General features: G+C 40.0%; 1 protein-coding gene across 3 annotated transcripts in view; it reads right to left on the bottom strand.

Moving 5' to 3' along the window:
- Window positions 1-17,646, bottom strand: part of NOTCH2 (notch receptor 2) — a 161,550-nt gene extending 143,904 nt beyond the window's left edge. For 2 of the 3 annotated variants that reach the window (XM_057310331.1, XM_048220191.2), the window contains exon 1: window positions 17,152-17,500. In XM_057310331.1, the coding sequence (XP_057166314.1) occupies window positions 17,152-17,224 (73 nt within the window). In that variant the 5' untranslated portion in view covers window positions 17,225-17,500. Of the gene's footprint in view, window positions 1-17,151 lie in introns of all 3 variants that reach the window. The other variant, XM_048220190.2, reaches the window with a different exon arrangement.
- Between the last annotated feature and the right edge of the window lie 7,109 nt (window positions 17,647-24,755).

The following is a 24,755-nucleotide window of genomic DNA, read 5'->3' as shown; positions in this document are numbered from 1 at the left end:
GAAATTCTGTGAAACAGGAAATCCTCACCATCAAGCCCAGAAATGACAAACTTTTACATGATTCAAATTTGCTCACCTACACCTGTGTTATGAGTGGGATGTGTGTTGGACTGGTCTAACTAAGTTCAACATTTTTTTTTAAATATCCCTACTGCTCACCCAGTGTCTCGACAATGCTCAGGAATTATAAGAGTGATAATCTCCTCAACCTCCCCTAGCCTTCCCTGGCACAGAAATCCAACATAGGCCACTTCACATGCCTGATTAAATAAGCTTTCCCAATGCTGAAAACCAACTGCTTCTAACATTTCAAACCTGATTTCCATTAAGACTCAGGGGAGAAAGCTGGAAACAAATAAGCCAACCAAATAGATCTTCCTTATTAAAAAAATTCTCTGGCTTTAACTTGAAATACTAAATAATTTTTTCCATGAATCAACTGTTTCTGAAGGGACAGGTGCAAGATGCTGCAAACTTGAGTTGACAAAATGTTAGAAAGGCTTTTAATTCACATGAAGTTAATATACAAATTTGAAGTTACTAGACAATAGAGCTTTAGTCTGCTCTTCAGGTGATCCATAATCTTGCCTTGGCAATGAAGCAGAGTCTAAAGGGAATCCTTGGAAGAAACTGAAACAAGAAGGGTCAGAGACAAGTACTTCCAGACCATATCTTCCAAAGAGGGGAATTATCATGAGGCTAATGAAGTTTTAAACTTTGGGTGCCCCCCCCCATTGAGTGTCTGTTTTGTGCCTAGAACCATGCAATTAAACATGTTGTTTCTAATATCTCTGCAAATAATCCTGCAAATTAGGTATTACTATTATCCCTGCTACATAAATAAGGGAACCAAGACTTAGAGAAGTTAAGTGGCTTGCACAATATTCTTAACTAAGAATCAGAGCCACGTCTAGGTGGTTCCAAAACTCACCAGCTATGCTAAAGCAAAAATCAAAAAGTAGTAGGAAAGGGTACCTAAAATCAATCCAAGAGAGAATTAAAAACAAACAATCAACCTACACTGTCATTTATCTCTTTCATTTCCGTAATATCTCTGAGCATTCTCCCCTTCACCATTCAAAGGGCAGCTAACACAACTAAACCTTGAGCAGAGTCCAGTATGTTTGAAAGGACCCACATGTGTGAGGATGCATGTGTAGGGCTCTATTTTAAAACAGACAGGATTATCTGGAATTATCTGTTGGTGTCCGACACATTCTCTCATCTATTAGTACAGACGACTATTGATTATGAGTAACAAAGGAAATAATAATACAGAAAAAGTTCACAGAAAAAAGTGTGCTTTTTCTATAATGATATATGTAGAAATGCTGCACTTTCCAGGCCAAAATAAGTTAGTACTGGGTAGTTTCAGTAATTGGTTACGTCCATTGTTCATATGCTGAGGAATTCCAATTGTTTTATGTGGTTTCTTACATCCCTTTCAAAATTAAATAAGAATACACATGCATGTGCACAGTCAAGAAAGAGCTATCTGGAAAAAAAAAAAGCTCTCCATAACTAAAAAGACTGGCACAAATATGACTCTGGATGGCCATTTTCAATCTTTCAAAATGTTTTTTATTAAGGGGAAAAAAAAGCTACTCATTCATTCCTGATCTTAATCTACCAAAGAATTTCTTTTAGGATCAAGAAATAAAAGGGAAAGAAATGCTAAACAACTTTCCTTGGATTATGACAAACATAAATCCATTCTTCCCACTTTCAAAAAGATGTAGAAAGGACTGCAAATCCTCAAAATGGAATTTTGAAGTTTAAATAATTCCCATATAATGCAAATGTTCATTCAGCGGTAACGTGTTAAGAAGGGTACAACTTAAGGCAGTTTGGTACACAAAATATTATTACATCCAAAGTTACATTATCTGTGACTACAGGATTCCACCAAATCCAACGATGGCATTATTTATAGTGGTTAAGTGTGTGAGCTCTGGAGTTGTACAAGAGGGGTTCCAATTGCTGGCCTATACCAATGATCAGCTGAGTGGCCTAGATGACCATCCCTTAACCTCTCAGTAAATAGGAATCAAATACCTACTATAAGGACCAAAGGAAACAGCTGAAGTACTTTGACCAAGTACTGTCATGCATCTGTCACACAATAAATCCTCAGTATAGGAAAGCTATTGTTACTGCATATAAGCTCCATAAGGAGAGATTTTTGTCTGTTTTGTTCACTTTATTAAGAAGGAGGCACGCTTCGGTCCACTTTCAGGCATATACTCCCCGTTCCTCCAAAGTGACATTCACTTTTATCTACATTAATTACGTTCAAATGCTGCTATCCTTAGTGTACACCTCCTCTCTTCTACCATAAGTGCTTTCAGCTGTTTCTTTGCAAAGATTTAAATTATTGGAAAATATTTTAAGTGTTTTAAGAGTATTTGAGTTACCATATGCACCACTTACATTTTCTGTAAACAGTGTGCTTACACATAATTATAAATATCTCAGACTATAAAAGAAAACCTTTCATAGTATTCCCACAACTGAAAAACAAAGTCTTAGAAATAATTATAGAGGGAGCAGAAGGGAGTGGTAGGTAGAAGACAGTTTACTAAATCAGCAACATAAAATGTGGAGTTTTGTCTTAAAACAAAACAAAACAAAAACCTGACAACCATTTGGTCAAGGCTGCCAAAACTTGAGAATAAGCAAACTGTCATGGGAAACAAATGTTAAAATACGAAACCCTTTTCTGAGAAAGTAACTCCACCAGTCCTGGCTAATCCAATCCTGAATCACTAATGACACCAGCCCTGCTAGCTTGTCTTAACCACTACAGAGAAGTCCAAAGGGACAGGCAGGGGCTCACGGGCAAATATTTTCTCTGCTGTCACTGACATTTTCAATATGGACACACCTCTCCCCTCCGCCATTCTTCCACTCCTTCTCTGTTCCCTTTTTGGATCTCCAAAAAAAAAAAAAAAAAAGACGGTCGCTATACTGACAGACCATTTGAATAATGAATGCAGAGGAAAGATCACTAGAAAATAAGAGCTTGGATTCAGGCCCCAACCTTGACCTAGCTCTGGGTCCTTTGGCCAGTCACTTCTTTGGGCTTTGGTTTCCACATCTATAAAACAAGGATGGACTAGATGGGTAACCCCTGAGAGTCCCCAAATTTCCAGGAGCCCGCAAAGGTGTAATAACAGACTATAGGATATTTTCATTATTTCAAAATACCTAACAGAGATAGCCCATTAAGGGCTATAAGGCTAATCAAAACATTAAATATTTGGGGTTTAGACTAGTATTGCACATGGGGAAACAGAATGCCATGTGATGATGTTTGCCACATCATATGAAACTGGGGAACAACTGATATTATCCTGAAAGATACACCTCAGAAAAATCGCCATTTCTGTAGTAAGCATAACATCCAACCACAAATGTCTGATTAGTAAATAATGGGGAAATGAATTAACACCTATCAGTGAAATTTGTGTAATAGACAAAATTTCTCCAAGTTGCAAGTACACACCATTAACGGAACAGACTCAAATATAATACTCCTAAATATTTATAGGGTCACTGAAAACCAGTGAACAATCTACATGCTGCAAAGGTGAAGCTCCTATTACTCACCAAGGGTCCAAATCACTCAAACACTTTTGATTAAAGTGAAAGCAACAAAAAGTCCATATTGCAACATAAAATAATACTCACACCAACAACTACTATTTACTGCACTCTTACTATGTGCCAGGCATTGTACTATGAATTTTTATTACATTATACACTTTTATTAATTTATTTAATCCTCATAACAACCCTAATAATTACATGCTCCTATAATCTTCATTTTATTAATAATGAATTTGAGGCACAGAGTGCTTAAGAAACTTGCCCAAGGACATGGGGCCAGTATGTTCAGAGCCAGACTTAAATATATCCCCACCTTCTCTCCCCATAGTGACAATTCCCTCTTAAGGAAGTCTCCAGAAACACAGCCAGGAATGTCCCCAGGCAGCACCCTCAGGAGTCAGACCATTGCTCCTGAGAGCAGTCCTCTGAAGATCTCATAGCTCTGGCCCATTTTGGCTTAAAGACTCATCCTTATGAGAACTCCCCTCCTCTCAACCCAAATTCAATTTGCTTGACCTAGTGATAGAAATCAACTGAAGGAAGTCAAGGGCCATCAGTCAACTAATGTGCATCCATTTCTTTTTTATTCAGAAGATACAAAGGATTACTAATAGCTGACCTCTACAGGGGTGCCTGGGTGGCACAGGGGTTAAGCATCTGCCTTCGGCTCAGGGCATGATCCTGGTGTTATGGGATCGAGCCCCACATCAGGCTCCTCCGCTATGAGCCTGCTTCTTCCTCTCCCACTCCCCCTGCTTGTGTTCCCTTTCTCGCTGGCTGTCTCTATCTCTGTCGAATAAATAAATAAAATCTTAAAAAAAAAAATACATATCTTTAAAAAAAAATAGCTGACCTCTACATTCAAAGAACTGTCAGTCTAATGAACTAATTCATATCATAAAAACATGCATCTTTAGTATACTGGAATGAGTAAGGATTGCTGAGCCAGACAGACATAGCTTTAAATCCCAACTCTGCCACTTAACTAACTGCATTATTCTGGGCATTTTATAAGCCTCAGTTTCCCCACTTAAGCTACTCCCCATCTCATAGAGTTGTTGTGTTGTTGTGCGGTAGAACTAATGAATGCACATAAAGTACCATGGTTGACTATAGAGGCCCTGGAGCCAGAGGTCTGACTCCTGGCTCCATTCTTCATTAAGAACATTACTCACCTCAACACCCAAAGCTATGAATCTAAGTTCCAATTTCCTTATCTGTAACAGTTATATACTGTCTACCCCAAAGGACAGCCATGTGAATTAAATGAGGAAATACATGTAAAGCCCCAGCAAAATGACAGACACACAGTAAGAATTCAATAAAATGTTTAAAAAGAAAAAAAGCTGAGGTTTAAAAAGTCAAACCACAAGTTTTAGTCCCAGCTCTGTCACTTATTATCTAGAGCTAAACAATGGTATACAAGCCAGTAACTCCTCTGAGGCTCAGTTTCCACCAAGGTTTTGTGAAGAATAAACGAGGAAATTATATAAGAGGGTTCTGTAAACTCTACATTGCTATGTAAATGTTGGGGTTGTTTTACCTTATGAAAATAAGTTGTATGTTAGTGATATTGACTGATCCCCTTCCAAATACTATCTTCATCTTTAAAATGGAAAAACAGGCAGAGAAATTTTAAGCCATAGAGGGAAGGCTGATCGTTCCAAAAGAAGGATGGAGAAAAGGACTGGGCCAAAATAAATTCAGACCGTGACAGAGCAGAAAACGAATAAGCCTTCAAGAAGAAAGATGAGAATAAACACCCATCAACCTGTTTTTAATCAACAGCTTCACCTGCTGATTAAGCCTCTCAATGCACAGTCTAGGCATAAGAATTCTCTAATTACCTCCCAGAAATAGTATTAGACTTCAGGGTAAGAAAGAGCTTCACTATCAAATCTCTCTTCCCACCCATAAATTAATTTTGTGGATGGGGCACAGAAACAAAGACCAGTGGACACAAACCAAATCTCTTAACTGGCATTCTCTAAACCACACCTAAGAAACAAAACAAAACAAAAAGAGTCGCAATCCTCTTCAGAAAGGTTTCCTTCTTTGGTTGGTCAGAAATGTCCTTGTTCCCCAGGTCTCTTCATGCTAAATATGGCAATAGCTGGCAAACAACCAGCTCAGTAAATTCCAATGATACTTAAGAAAGCATTCATATTGCCTGAAATTACTCTGAATCAAACACTTAAGATCTGCAGGGCTTCCACATACAACAGTTCAGCTGGAGCTCTTAATGTCAAAAGCAGCAGGATACCTTAAGAACATACAAGCTTGAAAAACAAGCAGTCTACTCTTCTTTATTGCAACATTCTTCAGCAACAACATGGATCTCCTACCCACTGCGCACACAGCATTGCACTAAGGCAGTGGGAAGCTGGAGGGAGAAAAGGAAGAAACAGGTGGTGTCCATGGGGTGCCAAAACAACAGGTTGATTCAGTCAGTTCTGTCCCACAACTAATCAATTTGGTGAGGAGAGAGGGGAGGGAATCTTAGTCATCCTGTTGTCTGACCAAACTGACTGGCTAGACCACAGTACAATTATCAATTAGGTCAAAATGTCAGATTTAGCAGTGCACAAGCCCTGCCTTTTACGGATGTTACATACTTGAAAAACCTTGGCTATCGAGGAAGACAGGACATAAGCAGATTACCCTCAACCCACAAAAACCCACATATTTAGCTCCAGAATATACTGTTTTCCTCCAGGATCTTTTTATAAAATGTTAAATGTGCATTTCCTGAGCACATACAACTGACAGCTTGTTGTTTGATGATACATATTAGAATTTTAAATTGGCTAAAGAAAATACCAGTTAACAAATACAAGGAAAACTGAACAAGCTCATTTCAAGTAAAGGATTAAAAAATTAACCTATTGAATAAACCGTTTTTGATATCAATATTGGTAGCAATGGGTATTAAGGAGGGCACTTGTTAAGATGAGCACTGGGTGTTATATGTAAGTGATGAATCACTAAATTCTACTCCTGAAACCAATATTACACTCTATGCTAACTAGAATTTAAATAAATATTTAGAAGAAAAAAATACACATACTGGTAGCAATTTGAAATGTTGCAACACATTCAAGACAAAGGACTAATATCCTTAATGTATATAAATAGCTTTTTCAAATCAGTAACCAAAAAATGAATACATGAGGGGTAAAAGACACAGTTTACCAAAATAAGTAAATCAGAAGCGGCCACTGACCATATGCGAAACCATTCAATATCACTGTGTAATCAGGGAGGCAAATTAAGGTGAGGTAGCGTTTACCACCTACCGAATTGGTTAGGTTTTAAAAACAAAAACCAGTGTTGAACACAGTTGGCAACACTGACAGTTTCATATTCTGCTGATGGAACTATAGCTTGGTCAAACTATAATGGAATGGAATTTGGCAGTGTGTATCAAAGTCACAAAAAGATCCATACTCTTTGATGCAATAACTTGACTTCTGAGAGCTTAGTGTTAACAAAATAAATATTCCTACCAAGATTTATATATAAGAATTTCATTATAGCATTATTTATGATTATGAAAAATTACAAACTAAGAACTGATTTCAGTTTAAATTATATATATAACTGATCCTTAAGACAGAACAGTATGCGGCCTTTAATATTGTTAAAGAACATTTATATATATAGGAAAACATTCACAGTATTTTAAGTAGTGCAGAAGCAGATGATAAAACTATACATATGCTAAAATCCCAACTGCAATAATAGACACAGAAAAAAAACTGTCTACAATGTATCAAAATATTAGTGGGTTTTGGTTGGAGGTGATGGAATTATTGGAAATTTTTATTTTCTTTTATTTTCGTTTGTTTTTTTTAAATTCTGTTTCCCAATTTTTTTAAATCACTCTTTGACATAGCAATTTTTCTTCTGCAAATCTAGCTTAATGAGGAAAAATCCTAATGAGGAATTTTTTTTCTCTATGAAGATGTGTATCATTTATATAGGAAAAAAATGGAACCAACTAAATACGCAATCAAACCAAAGAATGGTCAAAACATAGTAACCCTACTAATAAGAATATTATTGGACACCTGGGTGGCACAGTCAGTTAATAACCCAACTCTTGGTTTCAGCCCAGGGTCATGTGATCAAGCCCTGCATCAGGCTCCACACTCAGCACAAAGTCTGCTTAAGACTCTCTCATCACCGGCCCTCAGTTTGTTTCCCAGAGTCCACAGTCTCTCATGGTTCATTCCCCCTTCTGTTTAACCCCCCTTCATTCTTCCCTTCCTTCTCCTACCTATCTTCCTATTTCTTATATTCCATAAAGGAGTGAAACCATATGATAATTGTCTTTTTTGGTGCACTGGGTGTTACATGCAAATAATGAATCATGGAACATTGCATCAAAAACTGGGGATGTACTGTATGGTGACTAATATAACAAAATAAAAATTATTTTAAAAAAAAAAGACTCTCTCTCTCCCTCTCCCTCTGCCCCTCCATGCCTCTCTAAAATAAATCTTAACAAAAGTCTTTTAGAAAATAAGAATATTAAAAAAAAGAATATTATTTAACCAATAAAATTCAATTTATGAAAAATGTTTAAAAATATAAGAAATATTTATAACCATCAAAGAAAGGCAGTACAGAAAATTGTGTATATATTATGAATCAACAACACTTTAAAACTAAAGGTAGAAAAAAAAGACCAAAAGATGTACACCAAAATATGAAGAGTGGTATGATTGTGACTATTTTTCTCACACTTTCCTAGATTTTTCAATGTCCTTAACTACCTCTAAATGTAATTACTTTTTAAGTAACCTCCCCTCCAAAATAATCTTGTAAAGGTGCCAGAGAAAATCAACAAAGTATAAGTTAATTACGTATAAACACGAGGAATAATTATTACTACATAAACCTACCTTAAAATATTACAATGTTTGTTTTTAGTTACAACCATTTTCCTTAAATCTCTTAGGAAGTATATGTCACAGGAGTCATGAAATATTCTCACTTACTTTAAATAGTAACACCGGACCAAGGACTTGAATGATTCATAAGATATGTCTTTTCTCTAATAATCCTCATAAAGATTAGAAAGTGCTTTAAATGTTGTAATAAAGTAAATGTCCTTAACATTTCCAATTAAAGAAGATCTAGCAAATAAATAAAGGCATGTTCACAGCAAAGAAAAACATAATAAACATCATAATCAAAATATACACGTCCTCAAACTTCAAGGAGTCTCAACACTTTGTGGACAGACAAAAGCATGTGAAAGCAGAGAATTAAACAACGGTTTCTTTGCAGCTTACTACAATTACCATTTAGAGAAGTTAACACATTAGCACTGTCTAGTTTTCTGACTATTCATATTCAGAAACTCAACAGAAGATATTAGTGAGTAAACACTATCCAATTATTCTTACTTGAATGTTGGAATATTGGATAATTACGCCAGCATAGCAACCTGCCCCTCTTAGGGTCTAGTGAAAATACACTCTTTAACCCTCAAGGCTTAAAAACTTTCCAGAATCTCCTTACAAGGCAGATGAGAGTAAAACGAGACGAAAAAGAAGCAAACAACAACAATTGTAAAATGCACCTGCCTCTGAACAAGGTAGTATACTTTAGAATGTAACCACAGCTTCTCGTACAACACTTTATTCAGCAAGCAAAATTGTATTTTAAAGTGATGCTATTTGTTAAAAGACAATATATTATTAAGGAGACGATATCCAACTCCAATCAAAATATTATCGTCATGTTTTCCTTACTTCATAAAATACACACATGCTTTCTTCATATGATTAAATATATACAAGGGAGGGAGAGCTACTCTTAACCCAGAAACAGGTTCTGCAACACCCATAGATCCAACCTGTCTTTGTGAAGCGATGAGTCCATCTTGGCATGATGTTTGACTGATGTATTCAAAGACCCAGAGTCGCTGCCCAGGTGCCAACATTCTGAAAGCAACTGACTTGAAGACTAGAAACTGCCTCAGGCAGGCCTCTGGGGAAGGTGCTTCAGTCCAATGAGAAGAAAGTCCAAGGCCACTCACTGAATGGCCAAAGTCCAAGGGCACCAGAGCTGGACCAAAGTAACTGGCCCACAGTTCAAGAGTGGCAAAGGACAGTAAAATGACCCCCAAGACTTGCTCAATCATATCTAGTAAAACACAAACTTTGAGGAGCTGGTGGAACAGGGTTTTGCCAAGACAAGCACAGTGGGTGAGGGAGATGTTAGTATGATTAATCAATGCCACCTAAGGCAACAGCTCTGGGTGTGTCCATACTGTACCTCAGTCATTGCCTGGCCATGACAAGAAGTTCCTTCAGCTACTACCACTGAGAACTAGATCTTCCAAAGAAGATATCTCCACCTTAACTTGTCCTAGATCAGGCCTATGGGCATCCAGGACTAAGAACACAGCCCTCTCTCTTGCCACAAACCCACTGATAGATATAATAGATACCAAATGCCAAATTTACATTTAGACCCCCACCAGACAAAGGGGTCTTTATCTTTTCCCCAAGTTAAGTTTTGATACTTCCAAATTACAAAAGAGAAAGGGGAGAATAGCAGACAAGCCTAGCAGGAACGCGATGGGAGTCACTATTCCTTAGTAGACCTGCAGCTTACTCCCCTAGACCCTACAGCTCTCAGTCACCCTGACTGCAGGAAACTGCTTTCTGAGACTGTAGATAAGTGACTTAAATGACTTGTATTTCATATTCCTAATTGTGTGCTCATCTGCCTTATCTCCACGATGATGTCAGCTCCCTGGGGGCAGAGCCCTATCTTCGGCTTGGTCAATGATTCCCACACATCTACAAAAGCAGAATACCCTGTACTCCCTACCACATGATGAAACACACAAATTAAGGATAACAACACACCACAATCCTCCCTAACACACCACTGGGACAGCAGAGCTACGAAGATAATAAATCTCTGAGCGAACAGCTAGGGCTCCTACCAGAGTTTTATATAGAAGCTTACATATTTACACATACAAATAAATTAATACAATAATCACCTCACTTTTCTCACTCCAAGCTCTGGCTTTTATCATGCCCCCCCCCTTCTTGGTTTTACTCTTCTTTTTAAGGTCACAATGTATTTTCTGCCACACAACTGGTATTTGCCTCAAAAAGGAGAAGACAGGAAGCACGGATCTGCAGCAAACCTACCACTACAAATGAACACTGCAGTTTGTCCCATCCAGAGGCCATGAGCCTAACCTTTCATATCTGAAGCCACTCTCTACTTCCTGTAAAGGACAGCAACATTAAGTGTCTTTGTCAGAGGAGCACTCCCGGGCCCCTTCTTGAAGAATGCTCCGTTCTACTCAAGAGACCCTTGATTCCTTCTTTATTCTTCCTTCCTTATTCCATTTGCTGCAGCAGCCCAGACAGCCCAAAGGCAAGACTGCATGAAATGAGTGATCTTTATATCTTTTTGCACTAACACATCTGAGGGAAATTCCTGACACCAGATACGTGTTCACGGGTGAACACAGCAGACATCCTCAAAGGCAGTGTCGGCACAAGGACTAGGACAGAATTTCTTAGTGGACACCAAAAAATCATGGAACACCTATGTATTCTGGCATCTCTGCTAACATTCTGATGAAGTGGATAAGGAAGCTTCCACCAAAGTCATATACAACACATACGCAGCAGCCCTAAGATTCTGAATAGTTTGTAGATTATTTTTTTGAGACAAAACGAACAACTTTACTAGCCTTATAGGGATACCAGAGCAACTTCACCGGCAAGCTAGACATGTAGCAAGAAGCAAGCACTTTCAAGGATAAAAAAATGACCACAACACCCAAACAGAGCAACCTATCTCTAGTACTATCAAAGAACAAACAAACAAACAAACAAACAAAAACTAAACCAAAAAATCCTTGGTTTCCCCAGATTCATTCTGCAATGATTCCAAATTTCCCTAATATATAAATTAACTGGCTATTTCTTAAATCTACAAATTCCCAGATACTATTTCAGACCCACTGAATCAGAATCTCCAGGAAAACAACCCAGATGGAATCATCTTCACGCCCCTCACTAGGTCTAACTCCTTTTATGGAGGGATAGGTATCAATTCAGTAAAGTGTACCCCTTTGGATCCTTGTTACTCATGCACGGCTCAGGACTCTATAAGGCAAATTCTTGAGAAGATGCCAAGGGGCACAAGTCATATGGAGACAGGTTACAACTGAATATAAGAAAATCTTTCTAAAAATCAGAGTTGTCCAGAGATGAACTAAGCTGCTTCCAAAAGCAGGAAGCTACCACAAGAGTTGTTCAAGCACAAACGCAGACTACCTCTTGACCAGGATGTTGTAAGAGGAGCAGATACAGCAAGGAAAGGATAGAAGGACTAGATGAAGTTTAAAGTTTCTGCCAACACATAAGTCAACAAAGAGGAAAATTTCAGCTACCCATTAACTTATAAAAAGAGATAGTATAAAGTCTGTAGGTGGGGTCACCTTTCAACTGATCTTCTCTCTTCAAAGAAGAAAGGAGCATAAAGACACACCCCTGATTCACCATCAGCCTCTCCTCCAGAATGTCCCAAAGGTGGGGAGGGCAGAGCAGGAGTCCCAGGTGCTGTGACAAAGCCGACCTGCTGCCTGGATGACTCTACATGTTCGGCATATGCCAAACAAGTTTTATGGACCAGAGAAGGGACGTGTGTGACACAGTGCCTACCCTCAAGGAGCAAATCTTGTTGCAGAGATAGCTCAGGCACTATATGGTTCTGCCAGAGTTTTATTTATCACCTCTCATCTTTAGAGTTTTGTTTGTGGTAGTGGTTTTTAGGGACCTCTCTTGGTAGGAAAAAGCCTTTACTAAATGTATATATCTTTTTAGTCTAATACTAGTTAGCGATATCCAGCTCATAATGAAAAAAAAATCTCAAAAAAAAACATCAAAACAAACATAACCTTAGTTAACTCTAATTTTAAAAATACCATTCCAATAATTCCTCAAATGACCAAATTACAATAAAGTGTGGCAACTCTGAACAAAAGAACAGAAATTGCTGGTCTAGGTAATAAAGGAAACAGTAGAAACAGTTCAAGTGAGAGGCAGGGGGTGGATGCCAGCACCTTTGAGGTTAAATTCCAAAGTCAAAGTGACCTTTATGATTTGCAGAAGTGATCAGGAAAAAAAAGAAAGAGAGAAGAAACCACACACACACACTGAAATTCAAAATGGCAAGTTTAAATAAAACATCTGGGGAAGGGAAACATTTGGTTTTTCCCCAAATGTAAGGTAAGCAATGACTCTTGCAAATACTACCAAAAAATAATAATAATAATAATATTAATTGTCTTGGATTACCATAGTAGTCTAGAATAAGAAAATGACTAAAAGTAATTGTTCAATGGAACAAATATTTATTGAGTGTCTATTAGATGCTAAGGCACTGTGCCAGCTACAGGGTAAAGGTATTAGAAAAAAACACATAAATGAAAAAACACAATTCTCTTCCTCAAGAAGTACACATTAACAATAAGCACTTGAGGATGTTCTAAGTGTTTTCATGTACATGAGCTCATTTGTACAAAAGACAGAAGTGGTGTAGAGAATGGAGGAGGCACTGGACTGAGGACCAAACGAGAGAAATTCTAGTCTCGACTCTAATTGGCTCAGTGAGTATGGACAACATACCTGAGCAAATGGAGGACCAAAATCCCTCCCACAAGATTACAACACTAATTAAATACGGGCCTGGAAGAGAATGCTGGTCTTCTGGCTCCCAGTCCAGTGATCTTTCCAAAATATTATCCATATGGTAGACCAATAAAAAAGAGCAGAGTAGAAGAAAATAAAACCTTCAAGTTTCAAGTCACTTGCAAAGAAGGGGAAGAAGACAGGAGAAGGAGAATCAGGAAAAAGTAGGAGGAAAATGAAAGGTTCAAGTTGTGAAATCCAGATAAAGATGTCAAGAAAGAAAGCACTTAAATAACGAGTGGAAACACAATATAAGGATAATGTAAAATCTCTTATTATATTTTCATTCAAATCATGGCTTAGGATTTTTTACTCTAAAACCACTAAGGACAAATAAAGAGAGCCAAAAACTATGTATATGAATGAAGCTTGAGGGAAAAAAGACAACAGAGAAGAAAAGGATCAGGGAGAGGATTTATAATATATCATTCAAATATATGAAGCCCTTCTAAAGAGACAATGGGGACCCACTGTGTCCAGGGAACAAGAAGAAATGGCATTATACTCAACAGCTTTTATGTTAGCAATTTTAAAAATCTTTGATAGTCAGAGGGTTAAACACTGGAATAGCTGACTAAGGTTAGATTAATTCTTGAAATTATTAAAATTAAGAAGGAAAGACCCCCATATACACACTATATACACTTCAAGGCAGAATAATGAACTAACAGTGGGTTCCAACAAGTTACTGTAAACCTTGAAAAATACAGATTCTCAGACCTACTGTATCAGAATCCCTGGGTGCTGAGTCCAAGAGTCACCTCAGCTGTTTTTGATGCAGCCAGGACATGGAGATTTGTTCTACCACAGCAGACAGGGTAAGGAGAAGAACCACTAGGAATGGCATCAGAGTGGGAACTAGATCAATGCAAATTTTGTGGGCAAAATAGAATTTCTGCGGGTATGATATTTTTAAAATGTATTGTAAAGCTGCTCTGAAGCATCCAAGCATATCCCACTCAATTTAAACATTTTCTAAAGGTCCTGAAGTCAGCAAATACAAGTTCAACAAATACAATTCAGGTAAACCAAAAGTTATTCCTCTATACCACAGGAAGCCTATGGAAGAGACAGTTGAGTGGGAATAGCGCAGAAGAATGCCAAGGAGATGTGGGTAAATATTTTCAAAAATCAAAACATCAGGAAAAAGAAAAGAGAGACAAGAGATAATCACTCTCCTTCCTCTGCACTCCACCCCTGCAAAAGAATAATAATATAGAAAGAACAAGAAGAAAGAAAAAGGAAAATAGTTTTAGGATAAACTTCATCGTCATCCGAAAGAAAAAAAAATTCTTTGTGATTTTTTTTTTTTAAGCAACAGAAGAATTCAGCTGCGAAATTATCTAGCAGGCTTCAAAACCAGGGAATCACTTCCCATTACAAAGCAAAAGAAAACAAGGAGCAAGAGGTGGTCTTGGATAGCTGTTTAGACAATTAGACAGATGGGTTGACTGCTTGACTTAGGAACTCAGTGACACTTAAATTAACAACTGGCCCCAATCCCAAATACAGGAACACTCAAAAATTTGGAAGAGTGTGTTATAATTGGTACCTTGACAAAAACACAATAACAGATTAAGAAGATTCAAGAAGACTTCTCTGCTAGACTCTGAAAAGATTTAAGATTTATACCAAAAAACAGGTTCTTTAATCTCTTTTATTGCAGTCGTTTCGCATCTGAAGAACACCAGTCTAAAAATCAAATATCCATATCTAGTCCTTTGAAGTAACTAACACTCAACTTGCCCACCTAACAGCTAGCTGGTAATAGCAATACCTCATCAGTACAGAAGTATGAAAGAGGCTATCATTCTATGTACTGAGGTCCTAGAATGAGAGAAGTCCTGTGTGTCAAAGTAATCCAATTTCTGACATTGATCTTACCATTTAACACTTAATTTTGCAAATCACTTTGCAATCCTATTTATTATTCCCTGCAACTCTCTAAAGGAGATTATTTCTTTAGTTCTTTTCATAAGTGGGGAGAGTACCTATCATGAAGATTAAGTTATTTACTAAAGCAAGTTAATGGTAGAAACCAAGGATTGTAATCGTCAGATTAGCCCACTGTTTATAGTCCTTTTTATCATAAATCTACACTTACAGTCAAGCTTTCACTCAAAAGAAAAAGAAAAGGCAAAAATGCCACCCTGTTTTGTTAAATGCTTCTGAAACAATGATTTTTGGTTCATCATCACACACCCTCCTGGTCCACTTCTGAAATTCTTAGGGACATAGAGGTGCATGGAATTTGAGCTGTCCAAGAAGGATCTGGTTGGTGCTGAACAACTCTGTACTGTGATAAAAAGATTTTAAAAAAACAAAACAACAGCAACAAAAAACCTTGTTCTCTTTTAAACATCTGTGATTGGCATGCCAACTCTCTGTTAACAATGAACAAAGAGCAAATTTTTCTGAAGCTCATCATCTTCTTAACCTTTTCTTTGCAAAAAGACATAGTTCATGTACTAGTTTTTTTGGTAAAGGTAAAATCTTCCCTCGGATTAGACCAGGAAAAGAAGTCCCAATCAGTTGAACAAACATGCAAAAGCTACCAACCCTCTGGAAGCAGAGTTCATAAAAAACAAAACACAGCCCTGCCCTGAAAGGACTTTCTGAATACCTTTTGACTGCCATGGGTTTAATATACATCCTCTTAATTAATCCTATTAGCTGGGTAATTTCATTGCCATTTGATTGGTGAGTTCACACAGCAGAGCTGGATTTGAACCCAGGATTACAGAGGGCTCCAAAACCCAAGCTCTTTCTACTAAACAGTCTGAAGAAATTCGGAATCTAAGACTGTGGGGCGGGATGGACAAGACGTGATTCGATTTCCCCTTCCTTGGTCCAACCGTGTTCACAAAGACTGTTGCTAATATCCAACCATAAAGAGGCTTTCCAAGGAAGCACTTTGAATTGACGTATCCACTTTTCCTCACCCGCCCCTGCCCCACCCCCAACCATGCCAAAAGCACAGCAAAAGCTGCTGCCAGGTTGGAGGGGTTGGTGATCGTCACACCACATTCCTGGGGCTGGACACAGACTCTGAAACAGCGCCCGAGCTCAGCGCCTCGGAAAGAATAACAGCAGTTGAGATTTTTAAATCATGTGGCTCAGCATTGCAGCCACACCAGTTTCCCTACTGCTCCTGCCTCCACCTTTCGAAGACTCGAGCAAAACACACTGGATTCATGGGGACCAGGGATTCGGAGTGTCATGACTCAGGCGCACCGGGAAACCCTGTCCCCATCCAAACCAAACCCACCCAACCCGGACTGTGTGCCTCCCTTTGGTAAAGCTAAGTCTGGCAGTGGAGGTATAAGCCGTTGAGCGGCTCGGAGGCCCTGCCCCCGCTCCCTCCACGCCAGAATCTGGCATTCCTTTGCTCAGCCCATCTGCGGTCCTCGGCCGGCGAGGGTTCGTCTCGGTCAGCCGGCACTCGGCTCTCCCTCGACCCCAGGAAACGCGGAACCAAAGGGCAAAACACCCGAACTCCCCGAACTCAAGTGCCTGGGAAAGCGAGTTTCTGAGGCTCGCGGCCCGGCCCCCCTTCTGTGGAGGAGGCGTGTGTGGGGCTACCGGCCCAGGGGCGTAGGAGGCGGCGGGGAGTGCGGGGGAGGAGGCCCTGACGGTGTCCAAACTTTGGGGAACCGAGTGGCCTCGCTCGGAGCCCGGCCTTCTCGCAGAGAGGAGGACGGAAGGGGGGGGGGGCACTGATCGCCCCAGGTGGCCGGTCGGGCCAGGGAGGCGGTGCGCGGGCCCCGGCGCAGGGGACAGCACCCCTCGGCCCGATACTCACCACGCGCGGGGGCCGCGCGGCACAGCCAGAGCGCCAGCAGCGCCCACAGCGGAGCGGGGCGCAGGGCGGGCATCTTCTCGGTCGCCTCCTCCGCCGCCGCCGCCTGCGCAGATCCACATGAGGAGGGGGTCCCCACAGAGGGTCCCCCACTCGCTCCTCTCCTCCTCCTGCTTCTGCGGCTCACGGCCTCGCGCGGTGCCCCGAAGCTCAGGAATAAATGCCCCCACTCCCCACACCCCAAGCCTGCCGCTCCTGGGCCGCCGCCTCAGCCGCCGCCCGAAGTTTGGCTGAAACTTTCTCGCCTGTGCAGCGAAGCAGCCTCGTGTGTCCTTCCGCCTCGGCCGCCTCCTCCCACCGCAAACCCCGCCCCCATGTCGCCGCGGCCGGGCTCCGCCGCCTTCGGCACCCAGGGGTTTCCCGCAGGAAGAAGCGCCGGCCCGAGCTGCGCGCGGAGGGATCTACTACGAGTCCTCGACTGCCCCTCCAGCTTTCTCCAACCCGCGTCGGGTCTCGACGCGCCTTAACTCAGTCAACGCTGGACTGCCCCTCTGGGCCGGGCCTCTGCAGCAGTAAGTGGGTGATAGGACCCTGAACTTCAGACGCTAGGGTTGCCAAGATCCTGAACTTGCCGGAAAGACAGACCTCTTCCAGTGAGATAGATATCGCCCCCACACACCCACACTTACACTCACTCCCGGGCCAGCTGGAGGAATGCGGTGGGGAAGGTCCAGCGCTGTCAAAGAAGGAAATGGGGGCTCAGGCGCCAAAGCCCATTGAAAAGGAACATGGCCATCAACTAGGTTGTGCTACACCATTCATTCATTCATTCATTCATTCATTCAGCAAATATTTCTTTAACTCCCTTACTTTGTGTATCAGTGTGCTCAGCACAATAGGATGATACTAAAGACGCAGGATGCACTTTTGAGGAGAATCCTGCAGGATTCAAGGAAGGTTTTGCTAAAGATATTCATTGTAACATTGTTTGTAAAAACCAACAATGGACATATATGACACCCCGAATCCCTGTAAAAGCCAACAATTGGAAACAACCTAAATCCCACCTATGAATAATGTATGGTATATTTATAAAATGAAATTAAATACAGCAATTGAAGAGACTACATGCATATATTCAATAGGGATAACTCAAGAATAAAATGACACTGAAAAGCTCAGTGCAAAAGGAGATATAAAGTGTATCATTCATGTATGTTTAAATTTTTTCAAAACAATACTATATATTATTTATGGATGCATACCATACAATATATAGTAATAGAATATAACCAGAGGGGCGCCTGGGTGGCACAGCGGTTAAGCGTCTGCCTTCGGCTCAGGGCGTGATCCCGGCGATCTGGGATCGAGCCCCACATCAGGCTCCTCCGCTATGAGCCTGCTTCTTCCTCTCCCACTCCCCCTGCTTGTGTTCCCTCTCTCTCTGGCTGTCTCTATCCTGTCGAATAAATGAATAAAATCTTTAAAAAAAAAAAAAAAGAATATAACCAGAATAGTGGTTACTTCCAGGGAGGAGAATGGGACATATGATCAAGCATGGGTACATGTGGGCTTACTATCTGTAAAAGAAAACAGCTGAAAACAGAACAAGCAAAAAGTTTTGTGTGGTTGTAACATTCCAGAGTCCAGCCACCATAAAAGCAAAGGTACAGATAAGGGAATAAGTAGATGAGTTCTGGCACTATTTGCAGTGACAGGAGTCAAGGAGGGAAGGGGGCTTGGCACCAGATTGGTGAGATCTTGAAGGACAAGCCGAGAAGGGGGAGGAGTAGTTATCTCTCAGATCATGGAAAACCACTGAAGGCTTTTGAACAGGAGTGAGACTTGATGGAAAGGAAAATTGCTCTGATAATCATGTGTAAAATTGATTGTCAGGAGCAAAAGGTGAACTGGAGCCCAAGGACCAGTCAGGAGTTTGTGAGACACTCCAGGCATGGGGAGATGAAGGCCTGAACTAATGATATAAATGTCAGAATGGAAAGGAAGAGACGTATCTGAGACAATCTTGGGGAGGGTACAAACCTATGTGACTAATTGGATGTGAGAGTTTTCAATCCTACTGGAAAGGAAAATTCTACCCACAGAACATCTCCCTGCCCCTTACAGGATAAAGTCCAAACTTTTAAAAGCAGTAGATACAAGGCCTTTCCTTCATTGGGCCCCATCTCATCCGCTCTGCCCCTATTGTGAACTTTACACAATAACAGTATTGAACGACTTGAGATTCCCCCAAATACATCTTCTTGTTTCAGTCTCTGTACCTGCTGTTCCCTCGGTTTGGAAGGACTCTTGTCCTTCCTTCCTTTCCCTCCTTCTCTTAGTGAATTTCTAATCATCATTAATCCTTCAGTCCTGAAAAGGTTTTGCTGACACTGTAACAAATTCCTCCCTCTCACAAACAGTCTCTCCACTGGACTGCTTCCTTATCTTATTAAAATATCTCTTTTTTACACAGGACTGTTGGTATTTCTGTCTTCTCAACTAATTAGGAGGTCCTTATGGGCACAGATCGTGGCCTTACTGATTCCCAGTGTCTATCACATAATAGAGGTTGAACTAGAATGTAAAACAACACTACACAAGTACAAGTCGGTATGAGTATAGGCTTATAAAGTTCCAAACTGGATTTGAATAAGCACTTTACAATAAATAAGCAAGTATTGTTATTGAAAGTAGTCACCTTGGGATGCTAGAAACTCTTTTCAAAAATAACATAATTAGTCAAAATAGCTTTGGAATTTCCCTTGCACAAATATGTTCAGAGAAAGATAATAACATTACTTTTTAGTTGTGACCAATAGAGTTACCAGTTAGAGCATTCTCTTTACTCACTAAATATAGTTCATGGTGACTTGGCTGTATACAAATTTTAAACATCACCTGCAAAGACTAGATTTGTCACTATTAAAATATATTCAGAAAAATGTGAAGGTACTCATCCCCAAAGAGTGTCTCCAGAAATGACTGTGGCTATGACTAATTAAAATAGGTGTGCAGTTTCCCAAGGTGACTGTTTTAAGAAAAACAATTATTATGTTCACATATAACTTTTGTTGGATTTGTTATAATTTTAAACTTACACATACATTCCCACAAGGACAAGAGGAATAAAGATTAGATGTTATGAATGAAAGCAGGAGAAGTTTATGACCAAAGAGGTGTTTTAAAACACATGTCTTGAAGGAAGCTATGGATATAAAGTAGTCAAAACAAAACAAAATGGGAGCTGAAAATCAAGGGAAAAACTGGAGTTGGCAAACACTGAGAGAGGAGAACAAGTCAGTCCAACCCATCCTATAGCATATTGGTGAATATTACCATGGGCCAAATCCTGTGTGAGTAGCTGAGGAATAAAGACAGACCAGTCACCAGCCATGAAAACCCGTTATGACAAGTAGAATGTTGGGGGTTCACAGCTGATGGACTATGAGTCCTGTCCCAGCCTAGGAATGGGCAGGGAAGGCTTCTGGGAAGACCTCGAAACCTGGACTAAGAATTGAAGAACCAAAAGATTAATCAGGTAAAGAAGAGCTTTCTCATGTTTAGAGGTCTAAGGCTTTTTCAGACGTAGGGAACAAGTAGAGACACAGGCAAACAATAAAGACCTGAGCCTATTCCCTAATGCGGCAAGATAGGAACAGCAGGAGCTGTGGGGATGCAGAAAAGATGGGCATTGGCTCCTAAGGCTAGTAATTGCTTAGATGAGAGAGGAAATATAGGTCAAAGAATCAGCAATGACCTCAGTATCTTGGAGCATCATGGGCTATTCTCAGATACAGAAAATATAAGAGAAGGAAAAGGAGGTTTGGTAGAGTAGATAAAACTGGGAAGAGATCAATGTAGCTGAAAGGGGGAGAGTTATGTTTGCGTAGAGCAGCCCCACAGCTGTTCATTACTTTAGGAACCTGGCTGATTAGCAGGATGGAATTGCACTGAAATATATTTTCTCCTGTTCAGCTCTCCCCAAAGCTAAGCTGAAATTCTGTGTGCAGTTAGGTGACTAGTTCCCTAATCCCTGTCAGGAGCCAGGGGGTCATGTGGTGGTGTCTCAAAACTTGAGTAGCAGCCAAAGACTTGAAATGCCAGAATCTGCCTGGAGAGGTCAGCCCCAAATGTACTCTGCAGTTTAAATACTCAACTGGACTTGGGAGTGGTCTTCCCCAGGACAGTGCCTCTAATCAAAGCAAATCCTACTTTATAGGAAAAATTGGCAGGAAAATATCCAGGTGATCCCATAACTAATTAGCTATTGCTATTTCTTGAAGTTTCATAATTTCACCAAACCAAAGAAAAATGGGATCCCGCAAACTTTCATCTGAATAAATAAACAAAAGAACCTCAGTCTCTGGGGCCCCATTAAAATCAACAGACCATTAGCAGTAGAAAAACATGAATAAGGGCCAGCACTAGCTTTCATTTTAGTCAAAACTAAAAATATACATAGATGTCTTTACTAATGTAAACTCAGGTAAAATTGCCTCCCAAGACAAATGTAGAATTAGGCACTTATTTGTTCTCAAGTCTATTCTCTCAGATCCTGTAGGCTACCAAACCCCTCAAAGACAGAGAGCTTATGTTGTCCATTTTGCCCCAGTTCCTCACACAATAGTACACGTAAGTGCTCATGGTATATGTTTTGAATAAATGCTGAATGAGGGGCATATATATCTATATGAATTGGAGAGAGGTGCATAACTGTCTAGGTCTTTTGGAGAATCCTAGGCTGAATCAGTTCAATGCTATAGATGTTGAAGAAGAGATTCTGGTGTACGTATCAAGCTTAGGTTGAGCTACTCCACACATCTTACCACATAAGCCAGGAACCTGGAGGTGTGTGATAAAGTGTTTGTGGAAGCAAGAATTAAAAGGAAGATTTCTTCGCAAAATAATACCTTGCACTTGTGCAGTGCTTTAGGCTTTTCAGAACACTTTGAAGTATATTATCTCATTTGATTCACAAAGAAGTCATGGGAAACAGCCAAGCCAGTCATTATTATCCCCCATTTCACAGATGAAGAAACTGAGATAGAGTTTAAGTGCCTTGCCCAAGATCAAGTAATTAATGAATGACAGCTGAGACAAAACTCCTGCTGTTTCTGACTTCTTATTCAGTCTCATTCTACTTTCTCTTCCTGCAACAGTAATGAAGAACATCCAAGACAATCTTAAGTGTGGACACCTCTGGGCAAAGGTCCACCAGCTTCACCATATTGGTGAAGTCCACCATATTGGTACAAAACAAGCTGACTCACTGTAATCAGGAAGGCCAAGCAAGCAAATACATTCTTTGATTTAAACACATTTTTTGAGAGCCTACCCTCTGCAAAGCACATCCTTGACTCTGTGGCCCTACAGACATGTATCAGACCCAGCCCTTGTTCTCTGGAGATCACAGTGCATTCAGGAAAGCCAACATACGAATAACATAGCTACGACAGAGATAAAGCATGGGGCTGTAGGAAAGTAGAGAGCATTGTGATTGATTCTAAGGCTACTTCATTTCGTCCTGTCCCCAGCCTACAAGATAGGAATGAACTGAGGTGGCCTATACAAACTGGACTGTAAACAGTATGAACACAGGAACCATCTCTCACTCATGTTTGTAAACCCCACAGTAGCTGGTTGTTTATCTTGCATAGAGCATGGAGTAAGTGCACAATGAAGACCCACATTCTGAGAGGTCCACCAGGTTCAGTCAAACAGAGGACAAGTTCCAGAAGGCAGGAGCTAATCTTAAGATTCAAACTAGTTCTGAGAATTAGGAGCCAGACTCTTCAACTAATTGTCTCTGCTCTGATTAAGGGTATAAATAATATAAGAAATTATAATTTGGAATTCTTGACATATTGCTGCCGTTTTAGGAATGTGACTATTTCAATTTAATTGATGTCAAGAAGAGGAAAATTTGAGATTGTCCTTGTATAATGAGCTGTTCCTCATGTGTATGTACTACATGATGAGTGGTATCTTAACTAGGAATCCAAAATTCTCTGCCATCCATGAGATAAGCAGGAAACCTAGTACAGGAACACTCACTTTAGCACTAGCTAACTTAAAATTTTCTAAGTATTTTATGCTGGGAGGTATCACAGTTCAATTGCTAAGTGGATGTATACATTTATATATAATGACACAAAAAAGGACTGGCCTGTATGCACCAGGACGTCTCCCCAATTCAAACGCAGCATAAATCCACAACTGTGTAATTACTAAACCACAATATTATTGGATGACTCGCAGCACTTCAGTCACTAAAATGGTTATGCAACTGTAGATATTTATGCAATGTGAAGGTGTTTTGTTCTCAGAGACTATTCAGGTGTTTCTACCCAACATTCTTATATTCTTCCCTCACAATTAGCCAAGAAATTCTTGAGCAGTGAGGTCCAGGCATACAGAAAGTTTCCACCTTAAAGTATGAGAAAAATCTTCGTACTAAATGAGGACAGATCACATCTAAGTCCCCTGGAGCAGAAGAAAAGGGAACATTTTCTTATGTGGAATTCAAAGTGGGCTAAGTAAGTGTGAAGATGGGGGCATCACAAGTAAGGAAAAGAAATCCCACTTCTAAAAGTAAGCATTAAAAAATCTTCTAAAGTAATTCATCAGGAGATAATTAATGGCTGGCAACAGGTATTTATAATAGAAGCGTACATGGCCTTAACGATAGGGTTTACTTCTGAAAACATTCTAATTAAAAAGGGAAAGAGTAATTTTATAGGAAAGTACAAATCAGTGGTGTGTATGTGCGTTAATGTGTGCAGAGACAGAGGTGGTAATTGCTGGGCTCAGAGCAGGTATCTGTTACTGAAGGTAATGACCTTGTAAAATATACAAATAGGGTTTCCAACAAAGCTGAAAGTACATCATTATTACTCATGAATGTGGGAAGGAATGTAAAATTGGAATTCAGAAGGTGAGTGGTGGTTGTACCTGATCTGGATACTAACTTGTTTTTGTTTTTAATCATTCTGATTTTTGTTAAGAAGAATGTAGTATGACTACTCTGCTCTCTTGCCTAGACAACTGGTCTAAGCATTTTTCTTTCAAAACTTTGACTTTTTCCCTTTTATCCCACTTATTAAATGTCTAAGCAAGAAAAGAAGAACAGATGCTAGCAAGACAGAGAATGGTTCCCACATTAAGATCTACATCTGAGTCCAGGAAAATACACCTCATTGCCTAAAAGGGCCCTGTGGACAGTTCACACCTCTGTTGGTTTCTTTTGCAAGAGATAGTTACCTCAAAAGAGCCTTCCTTAACTGAACTTTTATGGTCTGGAATACTTGCCTGTCTACAGATGACTATCATTTTAAAAGTATTTACTAAAGACTGCAGTTGGGGGCATAGATCCTTTCTAAGGAGAGGAATGAATAGCGGGAACACAGACTGACTTATGTAAACTCCAAGTGCTGCAACTAGGAGACAGCCTTCAAGTTTCAAAAAGCAAACTATGAACATGCAAAAGGTAGTGTAGTTCCTTACTCATCCACTACTTGGGGTTTTGAGGGGAAAAGGGAAGTAAGAAGAGTTGAAAAGAAGAAAAACAGAAGAGTGGGAGAGGAAGGTGAAAGCATGCTCTGGAG

This window comes from Ursus arctos, unplaced genomic scaffold (genome assembly GCF_023065955.2).
Source record: "Ursus arctos isolate Adak ecotype North America unplaced genomic scaffold, UrsArc2.0 scaffold_12, whole genome shotgun sequence".
In the NCBI taxonomy this organism is placed as follows: domain Eukaryota; kingdom Metazoa; phylum Chordata; class Mammalia; order Carnivora; family Ursidae; genus Ursus; species Ursus arctos.
The sequence above is the reverse complement of the archived record's forward strand: the minus strand, read 5'-3'. Positions and strand labels throughout refer to the sequence as shown.